At 36.0% G+C, this 12,017-nt stretch overlaps 1 protein-coding gene across 32 annotated transcripts in view; it reads left to right on the forward strand.

The window, feature by feature from the left end:
- The window catches only part of PARD3 (par-3 family cell polarity regulator), an 814,705-nt gene that overhangs the window by 446,006 nt on the left and 356,682 nt on the right, over positions 1-12,017 (forward strand). For all 32 annotated transcript variants that reach the window (XM_036350442.1, XM_036350547.1, XM_036350474.1 and 29 more), the window contains 2 exons: positions 5,277-5,402; positions 7,203-7,585. In XM_036350442.1, the coding sequence (XP_036206335.1) occupies positions 5,277-5,402; positions 7,203-7,585 (509 nt within the window). The remainder of the gene's footprint in view (positions 1-5,276; positions 5,403-7,202; positions 7,586-12,017) is intronic.

The following is a 12,017-nucleotide window of genomic DNA, read 5'->3' on the forward strand; positions in this document are numbered from 1 at the left end:
TTCAACGTGAAGAGGGTTGCACCATTATGATATGGGATTTTTGGACTGGAACACGAAGTGTTCCCCCGGGCAGGATGGCTTCCCCAGATTCTTTGTCTGTCAGAGTCAAAGAATGAAATCTCAAATAGAAGATGGTATAGCAAAGGTGGAAATTTATTGAAGAAGTACAGACTCCCATGTGGGGAGGGAGAATGAATCTTACAGCACAGACTCCCACGTGGGGACGGGGAAAGAGTCCCACTGAGTTTCTTTTTTCCCGGTTGCATGCAGTTTTTTGTGCCTCAATATCCCCTCTGATTGGCCACTATTCCCCTTTGACTTGGTCAGTATAGCAACTCTGAGCTCAAAGGTCAAACCTCACATAGGACATGTGAGGCCTTCCTTCTTTATTTTTTAAATATAGACTTAACCCTAACCCTAAACCTGCGTATTTCACCCCTAAAAAATTCCTATTTCATTAGCATTTTTTAAAAGAAGTTTATTCAGAAGTGAGATTTGTGGATATAATATTCCCCCTGACACACACACACACACACACACACACAGTGGATGTAGTATTTTCCCCCCTCGATCTCTACCCCCCTAGCTCCCCCAACACACATACATACCCACAATTTTGAATAAGGTATAAGAAACAGTAGAAGAGAGGTGTGTTTCTGGATGTTTCAGATTTATAAGAAAAAAATATTTATTTGCTCAAAAAGCATGTGCCATGTTGGGTTTACATTAGATTCATATGGGAGGGCAAGGAGGTTTTGTATCACATACCCTGGAACCCTGTGGCCACATCTTCATAATTCTGCTGTTCCAGTAACCAGTACACTGAGTCTTCTTTCCATCTGGGTGGTTGTTTCTGTTCCTGGACTATTTCCCCCAAACAAAGTTTGACCAGTTCCTCATTTCCCTCTCTGTCTCTTATTTTTTTGCAAAGTGGTTTCTTCTTATGGAAATGGTTGCTCCTAATGAGGAATCCTGGTAATTGCCAAGGTGAAAAACTATTCTCTGTTCCAGCATATTTTGATGCCAAAATGTTTATTACCTTGAATTATTTTCATTACTAAAAGTGTTACAGGGACCACCATACCAGAGGTAGTCAATTCTTTATTACTTCAGGTCAAGTTCTAGTTCCTGGTTGAATTTGCAAAATATATACTTTAATTGTTTTTAATTATATATACTACTTGAGATACCTTTAGATTGAATGTGGGAGGAATAGAAATATGCCTGCTTGCACACACAAATTTTCAGGAAGATGGAAGCATCTGTTATTACTTCCTGTTGATTTCCCTTCAGAGGGTACTTTTCATTCTCAGTCTAGCTGTTACATTATCAGTTTAATTTTCTTGTGAAGTTTTTTTGATAGTTCATTTCCATTGTTTTGTAACCATTTTCACCTAGTGAAGCTAATGAGATAATTTTTGCAGATTGTGCTACTTTACTTTTAAGTGAATCCATTCTTTTTGAGAGAATGATTCTAATAGTGTGGTCAAGTACTTAGAAATCAGCAGGCTACTAACTTCTTAATTCAGTCTGTTCTTTCATTCCCTGATTACTTGCCATGTCACTCAGAGTGACAGTCTTCCTCTGTTGACTACCCCCACCCATCCTTTCTCTTATCTCTTATCTGCTGAGAAATAGGATTCTGATATTTTGTGACTATTTTAACAAAGTTGAATTTTAAAGCCTCATTTAGTAAACCTCAGTTATATTTTATGTAAGTGTGGTAGTTTATTTATTAATTGTAGTTTTGTTCTTTGTGGTTTATTTTTTAATTTCTGTTAGGATTGTTATGCCCAGATTTCAGGAACCCCAATAGACCACCAGGGAGCCAGCTGAGTCCGATGCAAAAGCAGAGAGTTTTTAGTCAAGCTAGCTTGGGCTCCCCGTCAGCCACACGTGCCAGAGCAGCGGCAAGCGGCCGAGAGAGCCCGAGCCCCTGTGGGAAGAGGAGTTTAATAGGGGGGTTGGAGTAAGGGGAGGAGAGAGGACTGTGGGCCCTGCCGATTGGCCGGGCGCAAGTCTGTGTCTTGTTACACAGGATGTGGTCATATCTATGGCACGCACATCCCTTGATTGTCATTGGTTAGTTTAAAGAAATCCTGGGTGTGGCTAGCAGAGGCTTGGGCTTCCGGGAAGAAGCTCCTTGCCGAGCACATGGCTAAGGCTGCTGCCCAAAAATGGAGCATCCGGGATAAGATGGAGGGCGTAGCCCTCGCCCTTTCAAGGATTATTGATGCATTTGGCCGTAAATGAAGAATGCCATGCGTTTTTACTGTAGATTATCATCTAGAGTGATTCCTAGAAAGAAAAAGTAAATTTTAAAAGAAAAATAATTATTTAAATGAATATAAATCCATACACCTGTTCATCTGAAAAATATTGATGCTACCTATAGAGTTAAATTATAGATTTCCAAGTTATATTATTTTAAACTGTCATAAATACTGAATTAATACTATTAGAGATAAATTTATAAACATAAATTATCAGTGTTAGGTAACTGCTAAGTAATTTCTGTTAAACGTCTATATTTTTTTTCTAAAAGTATTCTGTGGAATATTTTAAAATACACAAACTATTTTAGAATATATGAAAACATTATTACTAAGTTTAGGCTGAAGAAATGCTGTAATTATGATTTCACCAATTAAAAACTCATGGAGCGACTCTTGGTAGCCTGTATTTTTACTGCAGAAACCATGTTTTGTTTTGTTTTCTGTTTTGTTTTGTTTTTTAATCCTCAGCTGAGGATATGTTTTTATTGATATTTAGGGAGAAAGGAAGGGAGAGAGAGTGAGAGGGATAAACATTGATGTGAGAGAAACATCAGTCAGTTGCCTCCTGCATGTTCCCTGTCCTGGGATTGAACCTGCATCCTGGGTTAATGTCCTGACTAGGAATGGACCCTGCAACCTTATGGGACAACACTTCAACCAAGTGAGCCCCCTGGCCACTGCTGTATTTTTTTTTTTAAGTAGTCTCAGTCTGTAGAAGTAGCTTGTAGCAGCAGGAGTGGCACCACATTTGCGATTATGTCAAGATGGTCTGTGTATGATTGAGTCACCTTTTCCTTTGATGGTAAAATAGCTAAATGTCTTTTACTTGTTCCACTATTATCAGTAACTGAGATTTAATATGATTTCTCAAATTATTTTGTCCCATTCAACAGAATCATAGAGATATCTTAACTTGACTCCTCTTCTAGAATACTGTTCCATTGGACATAGAAACAACTTAAACAATAGAGAAGCATAGGGAGGTAGACTGTGGGTATGATGATATTTTAACAATAACTTCATCATTGGTGTGGCATATTATGAAATCTCTTTCATACCCAGCAAATACAGACTAAGACTGTTAAGTTGCTCATGCAGCTATACCAGTATACTTTATTCTTACCTTGAGCTCAGGGAATTTTTATATTGACTTATTTCCAATATATGGTAGTAAGCAACTAAAAATTGCTTACATCACTCACTAAATTTTTAGACTCTTACACTAGTAGATGCTAATCCTCAAATGGTAAAATTGAAATGGGCAATTTAAATATTATCTCCTCTTGTTATTCTTGCTAGTTGGTAGACTTGGCCTAGTAAAACACATTGCTTCTTTACTATATTTAATAATAAAAATTAGAATGAAGTTAAATGATGACTGTAAATGTTCATGAAAGAAACAAGATTAAATGGCAAAATAATTGAAAAAGGGCCTTTGCTGCAATTTAATTTATTTCAGTTCAATTATATATTTGGTATAAATGATACCTTCATGAAAGAAAGGATCTGAGTTTCCGTTTCATTTCACTTGTATTTTATTTTGCAAAAAGCTAATTAGAAATATGAAACTTGTTTGCCTCAGCTACACTCAGTCACCCACTCATTCCAGTCACTTATCATTTACTACTAGCTAAATGCTTGAGCTTATATTATTGAATCCCATCTTCTCCATCTTCTAGGAGCTTATAGAAAGAAAATGTGTCTATCAGTACCAATAACAGAGGAGTAAGATTAATGGCCACAGTACAGATAACAGCACTTACTGTAAAAAAAGAAACTATTTGGGAATAGGTCTACTGGAAAGATATGTAGGGTACTACAAATTGTATGCTATTGGAAAAAAACATATATATATATATTATATATATATGTGCTATTGGGAATGATGGTGTCTTCAACTATATATATATAGTTGTTTATATATATATATATATATATATATATATATATATATGTCATTGGGAATGATGGTGTCTTCAACTTTAATTTATGCAGGATTCTAAATTGTATTATCAATATGGGCATTTTTTCTCTAAATGTTATGATTATGAAAGAAAACACAAACTTTGGACAGGCCAAAAATAAGTTCATAAAAATGTTAACATGATTGTGATATAGAATTTATGCTAACCATCAAGTAAGTCACAGCATTAGAACTAAGTAAAAATTAGGTCACCTTATTCTGTGATCCTATAAAGTTCTGCTGTTTGCTCTGAGGAGTGACTACTGCCCTTCCTTGTCAGTCAAATAGTTACTGTTCTAGGCCATGTACACCAGTAATTTTTACTATTTCCCCTTCAGATTGGTCTCTAAAAGTTTATTCAGGCTTTTCTTTCAACCTGATGTTTGAGTATATATTGAAGAGATGAGTGTGTGGCATTATTTGAACCTGTTACTGGTTTTCTTCAAATGGGAATAATGGCAACAAGTTACTTTAGGGAGATTTAACAAGTTTTAAAATTCAGAATATTAGGTCAGATCAAATTCAGATGCCAGGATGGAATGTCTTCTATTTTTAATTCTTTCCTATTTTGCTTCTCAAATGTACCAAGTGCTCAGGTAGTCTTTCCTCCCTACCTTTACTTTCATGGTATGATGGAGGTTGCCATTAGCAGTATACCAGGTGGCGGAAAACAGAAAACTGACAAACCTATGCACAAATGCATGCTCATCCATGATCCACACTGCCTTATCCACTGAGCCATCAGGCTAGCTCTGTTTGAAGCATTTTTAAGCATAGAGAGAAGTATTGGTATATAGTTTGTTCCAGAAACACAATACTAACAAAACAGAAATGTTTTGTTATATTTTTTGAAATTATTCCTTTTTACATATCATTTATACTGTTTTACTTTTTCTGCGGTGTTGTTTTAAAATAGCAATTTAATATGCCCCTTTATTAGGAAGTCTCTATAAATATAATACCAGCATTAAAGCAGTGGGACATTGTACATGGTCAAAATATTACGTATGTAATGATTTGCATTCTTAATGTTCCAGAACCCTGGGGTTATTAGTAAAACGATTGGAGAAAGGTGGTAAAGCTGAACAAGAAAACCTTTTTCATGAGAATGATTGCATTGTCAGGATTAATGATGGCGACCTTCGAAACAGAAGATTTGAACAGTAAGTGTGTGCTGGAGACACTGCTGTGCTTCCATGTTTTAGGCATGATGGAGTGCAGTCATCAAAATGCTTTCCACACCAAATCTGGGATCTCTGTCTTTATACTAGAGAGTAGTATTTTCTGGTTTATGTTGCTTTTAAACATTTAATTAAATTGGAGCTAATTACTACCATCAGACTGTATTTTAAAATGTCCTCTGGCCCTGGCAGTTTGGCTCAGTGGATAGAGCATTGGCCTGCAGACTGAAGGGGTCCCAGGTTTGATTCAGGTCAAGGGCACATGCCTGGGTTGTGGACTTGTTCCCCAGTGGGAGGCATGTAGGAGGCAGCCAATTGGTGATTCTCTCTTATCATTGATGTTTCTATCTCTCTCTTCCTCTCCCTTCATCTCTGAAATCAATAAAAATATATTTGAAAAATGTAAAATGCCCTCTGACTGGTAGAGTGCTTCTTAAAATATTATGGCCCCAATTTAGGCTTTACAGTTTTGCTACTCTCACCTTTTGGAAAATTTACCAGGATACCAGTTTGTTTTATAATGTAACTCACATGTCCAACTTTGTCTCATATAATGTTTCTCAGGACAAATAAGCAAAGCTCCTTTGAACCACAGTGAATGGTTTGTCCAGATTTTCTTTATCCTGATTCATGTGTCCTTTTTTCAAATACAAAAATAAAGTTGTTCAGTTTTTATAAAATAAGGCAAGAGTGAGCAGAAATAAGGACTGGGCAATCAGTATGAGGCTGTGCAATTCCCGGACTGGTCATGGAGTAGCACTGGGCCAGTGACTCCTAACATTCTGAGTCATTGAGACTGTATTGTTCTTAGGATTTTTGTACACACAGACTTCAATTAATTTTGCTGATACATAATGTGCTTTCTATTGTTTTGTAAGTATATTTCTAAGTACATTTCTTTAAAACCTCGAATGGTTCCCTGTAAGGAAATAATTTATAAATTTTTTTCTGTGTTTTTTTTAAAATATATATTTATTGATTTTAGAGAGTAGGGGGAGAGAGGGGGGAGGAGGGAAGGAAGGAAGGAAGGAAGGAAGGAAGGAAGGAAGGAAGGAAGGAAGGAAGGAAGGAAGGAAGGAAGGAAGGAAGGAAGGGAAAGGAAAGGAAAGGAAAGGAAAGGAGGAGGGGAGGGGAGGGGAGGGAAGGGGAGGGGAGGGGAGGGAAGGGAAGGAAGGGAAGGAAAGGAAAGGAAGGGGGAAGGGGAAAGGGAAGGGGAAGGGGAAGGGGAAGGGAAGGAGAGGAAGAAAGAAAGATTAGTGATGAGAATCATTGATTGGCTGCCTCCTTCATGCCCCACACTGGGAATTGAACCTGCAACCTGAGCATGTGCCCTGACTGGGAATCAAACAATGACTTCCTGGTTCATAGGTCCACCCACAACCACTGAGCAATACCAGCTGGGCTATAATTTTTTTAAAGTGGTATTGGAGGTTGTAGAGAGGAGGTTGTATTTAATTTCTATTAATATTGAAATTATAATACTTCCATTGTACTTTAAACTATTATTTAATGATTTATAGTTTAGAGCACAGTATTTTATCTGTAGTTATGATAATTTTCTCCTTTTTATTTAGAGAATGAGAAATTTAAGTTTGGAGAAACAGTTATGCTTCTATCAGAGCTTGCAAACATGATTGATAAATGGGATATCAGAATTTCGGTTTTCAGTCTCAACAAAGTGTATCATTTCTTGTTGCTTAATTTGTACACTTAATTAAGCTCATAATATCCTCTAGTCTGCAAGTCTTAATTTGCTAATTTTCCATTCATTCTCAAACCCAGAGCACAGCATATGTTTCGACAGGCCATGCGTACACCCATCATTTGGTTCCATGTGGTTCCTGCAGCAAATAAAGAACAGTATGAACAACTCTCCCAAAGTGAGAAGAACAATGACTATTCAGGCCGCTTCAGCCCTGATAGCCAGTATATTGATAATAGGAGTGTGAACAGTGCAGGGCTTCAGGCACCACAGAGAGTACCCAGACTGACCCACCAGGCCGAACAGATGGACTCGCACCCACGACTACCTCAGAGTACACAGCCCTCTGGAAAGCCACCGGCAGCTCCAGCCCCAGCACCACAAGGTGTATTTGGAACAAGTGTAAGCAGTGGTTATAACACCAAAAAAATTGGCAAGAGGCTGAATATCCAGCTTAAAAAAGGTACAAACCTTGTTTTTGTTTGATGGAATTTATTCTAAAACTAAACCAACTAACCCAAAACACCCTATGTTTTATTCCATTATGTGAAAGAAGTAATGTAATGACTTTTTTTTAAAAGTATTTACAATGTATTTTTATTCTTTTCAGATGAATTTGGTTATATGAAAATTGAAATGATCAGAGAATAAGGTTTTAAAAAATAAGTTTCATATGAAGGTAGCAGTTACTATTGCAGTAAAATTTTTAAAATGAAGGAAAATAATTTCAGGATGTTACATTCAAACCCAAAACAGTAGTGAGGATTTGACTGTTTTGATCATCCCACTTGATGAGGATTTTAGAAAGGTCCTCCCATTTCAATGCTACCATTTGGGTTATTGGAAGTGATTGATTCCTCTGACACTGTTTAATGGCTTGCAGTAGAATGAAGAGAAACTAGTCCAATTTTCCAGGATATTATACTGCTTCTGTTTCTTAAGGAGACAGGAGGATTATAATTCTTTATTAATAATCCTTGCTAATTCTTTATTACATATACCTTATATCAACTTATTTCTTTAAGTATCCCTGTCCTATAGACTATGGATCCTTGTGTACAGGATCCATGACTTAAAGCATATGCTAGAATTTCTGATTACCAATTGCTGTCCTCTCCAGGCATTGAGATATACTTTTGCTATCACTGATCAATTTTAGCTGATCATTTTGATATGTTTTTAAATTGTCTTTCAAAATGGTGTTATTGTAAGAACTAGAGGCCCAGTGCATGAAAATTGTTCACAGGTAGGGTCCCTAGGCCTGGCTGGCAATAAGGGCCAATTGGGGCCTTCCAGCTGCCGGCCAGGGCCTCCCTTCCCTGGCTGCTAGCTGCTGGTTGTCGGCTGGGGACTTCCTTCATTATGCACTGCCCCCTGGTGGTCAGCATAGTGAGTGATTGAACTCCCGGTCGAACTCTCGAGGGGACACTTTGCATATTAGCCTTTTATTTATATAGATATTTTTCTTTTTATGAGCCCAACCAATTCCTGTAGTTAGATGGAAATGAACCCAACAGAAAGTTGAGCGATTAACTCACATCACCTGCCTGCTGGTGGCATTAGTTTCCTACTAGAACATTCCATATCTTGACATTTAGACAATTTTTCTTTCTATGTGGGGTAAGGTTTACAAGCTTGTAAGCTCTGAGATTCCTTGTTACTTTCTAAGTCATGTTCTTTCATTGAGGTTTATATAAACCACAGATTTCTTATTTCTGGTTATTGACTTTTAAGCTCCAACTACTTAGTTGACATGATTAGGAACTGACAGCTTTACTCCACTTTTGAAACCCATTACAAACACAGAATCATATCAGCATAAACCCCTTAAAGCTCTGTTAATTCCTAAATGAGAAATGGCAGATCCTCTTTCTTCCTGTTGCTCTACTAAAATGACAGGCCCTAATTTTTAAGCAGTCCTAACCAGTTTGGCTCAGTGGATAGAGCGTCGGCCTGTAGACTGAAGGGTCCCAGGTTCGATTCCGGTCAAGGGGATGTACCTTGGTTGCGGGCACATCCCCAGTAGGGGGTGTGCAAGAGGCAGCTGATCGATGTTTCTCTCTCGTTGATGTTTCTAACTCTCTATCCCTCTCCCTTCCTTCTGTAAAAAAAATCAATAAAATAAATTAAAAAAAAAAAAGAAACACAAATAGAGTTGTAAAAAAGATAAAATTCTGCTTGGGATCTCTCAACAAAGGATAAACATTTTACCTGGTCATTGTCATATAGCTATTAGTTCACAAATATCTTTACCTTTTTACAGTGATACAGGCATATTTACTTAGTTAATTACAGTTTTGGATACAATTCTTATATTTTAGCAATTCATGATATATGAACTTTGTAAATAAAATCATTTTTTGAATAAACTTTTATTTTAATAGCATTTTAAAAGCTATGATTACATTTTATACAAGCTAATTTACAAAGAATGTGCTCAATCAACATAAGAAAAATAGAAACAATGATTCTCTTTTAAATATTTTGCTGATCTTGAGTAATCTAAATATTATAGAGCTTTATAGATCTACCATGATTTTAATTTGCTGTGAGAATCCATGATAAAATGTTGAAACTGCCTGTGGGTTCCTGCCAATACTTACAAATATTTTACATAAAAATAGTTTACTGTGAATAACAGTGAAGAATGCTGATTGTCTTTGATTAATACTAAATACATCTATTTAAATAATAATTTCATGATAGTTGAACAAGCTTTCATTGTAGTTAATAGATGTTTTTTACCAACTATGTTACATTTAACATTTTAATTAATTAATTTATTTTTTAATCCTCCCTGGAAGATATTTTCCATTGATTTTTAGAGAGAGTGCAAGAGACAGGGAAAGACAGAGAGAAATATCTATGTGGGAGAAACACATTGATTGGTTGCCTCCTGCACGCACCCTGACCAGGGCCCTTGCTGGGGAGGAGCTCCCAACCCAAGTAAGTGCCCTTTACCAGAATTGAACCCGGGAACCTTCGGTCCACAGTGGGACACTCTATCCACTGGGACAAACCAGCTAGGGCACATTTAACATCTTAAAAAAGTACATAAAAGACTTAGGGTATGTCAGTGTTAAACTTTAAATTCACTTCTAAGTGACCTGACATGCTTTGACAGAAGCTCTTCATAAACCGAGATCAGTTTTAAGTACTTCAAAAAAAGAAGCCTTCATTATAATTCTTTGTCATAATTTTGGAACTATGCCATATAATATCATAAAATAGAATAGCCCCTATGTACTTGCTTCCATAATTATGATTTCTTAATATTTATTGCCATTTTGGCATTCTCAAATACCCCGCCCTTATGTAGAAATTAGCTTTTTAATAAAGTCAGAAGGGAAGATCAGTAATCTGTTTCAGTCAGCGCAAAATATTTTGTTGGCTTTGCTAAATGAAAATTGATATCTGTTTATCTTTCTTTTAAAGGTCATTGGTTGAACCTTTAGCTTAAAGATTTAGAGGTTATTGCTAATATTTTAGTAGTATTAAGGTTCAGTCAGCCTTTATAATTCATATAAATTAATATTGCAAAAGGAGAATAATTTAGAATTTTTTCTTAATAAATGTTATTGTAAGTCATTAGAGTTTCATGACAGCATGGAGACATATGGAAAAGTCCCAGCAGAATAATTAGGAAAATTTCATATAGACAATGTGCCCTTCAAGTCTTCAGCACAGAAGACTTAACCAGTTTGGCTCAGTGGATAGAGCGTCGGCCTGCAGACTGAAAGGTCCCAGGTTCAATTCCGGTCAAGGGCATGTACCTGGGTTGCGGGCACATCCCCAGTAGGAGATGTGCAGGAGGCAGCTGATCGATGTTTCTCTCTCATCGATGTTTCTAACTCTATCTCTCTCCCTTCCTCTCTGTAAAAAATCAATAAAATATATTAAAAAAAAAAAAAGAAATGAATAGGCCAGCCATATTAAAGTGACTTTAGATTTGCAGTAAATGAATGCTTTGTTTGAACTTGAAAATATTTACAGTAGTTTTTGATGCAGGTATAATTATTTGATATTTTCTTCATTTCTACTTTATGTTTCTTTAACTCACTTTTTCATTCATATTTATTTGCCCATATTTGTTTGTTTACTTATAGAATATATTTTGTTCCTCATAGTTTTATACTGAGTGCTGAATCAAATGAATGAATGTTATAAATTTTTCGCCTTTACACATCTCTTTATTCATTCTGAAATGAGCAAGTATGTGTTCGAATATCATTTTAACTGAAATGCAACCTAATATCTTAAGTAACTTTTTAAAAACTTCTAGTAGAAATTAATCATTATTAAAATATTACAAAAGTTCTTGAATTCATTAAAAATTTTTTTATCTTCACATTTTTTTCTAGGCTTATTCTGGCCTATTGCATGTTGGTTCTGGTGACATATAACCACCTTCTACACTGTGTTGAGCTTATAAGAGTGCCTGTCAAGAAAGCTGCCAAGTGACTTTGAATTTCAATCATACAAACCAGAATAGTAATTTTTAAATGCCTCATTAAGTTTAGCACCTTTAAATATGATGTTGATTTTCAGACCTGACATCTATGATCTGTGATCATTCTTTACTGGGTATTTTTGCCTTATCGGTTGTTTTTTTCAAATGTACATGGTCAGATTTAGGTGAGTTAGAAGAGAACTAGGCAATTATAATGGGTTTCATTCTGTTGGCAAATTGCTGTGACTAATTATAGTTTGGGGAGATTCTGTTATCTGTATCTCAAGAAAGTTGTCTTTATTTTTTTTTTTTTTATCTCCCTGAACATTTCTCTTCCTCTCCACTTCCTACTTGTCAAATCTAGATACCATTATTCCACAATAATACTTGCTATTGGAGGTACTGTCTATTTTAACAGAAGTTTTGTTTTGTATTATAAAGAAAT

The sequence above is a fragment of the Myotis myotis genome, unplaced genomic scaffold (assembly GCF_014108235.1).
Source record: "Myotis myotis isolate mMyoMyo1 unplaced genomic scaffold, mMyoMyo1.p scaffold_m19_p_1, whole genome shotgun sequence".
Lineage (NCBI taxonomy): Eukaryota > Metazoa > Chordata > Mammalia > Chiroptera > Vespertilionidae > Myotis > Myotis myotis.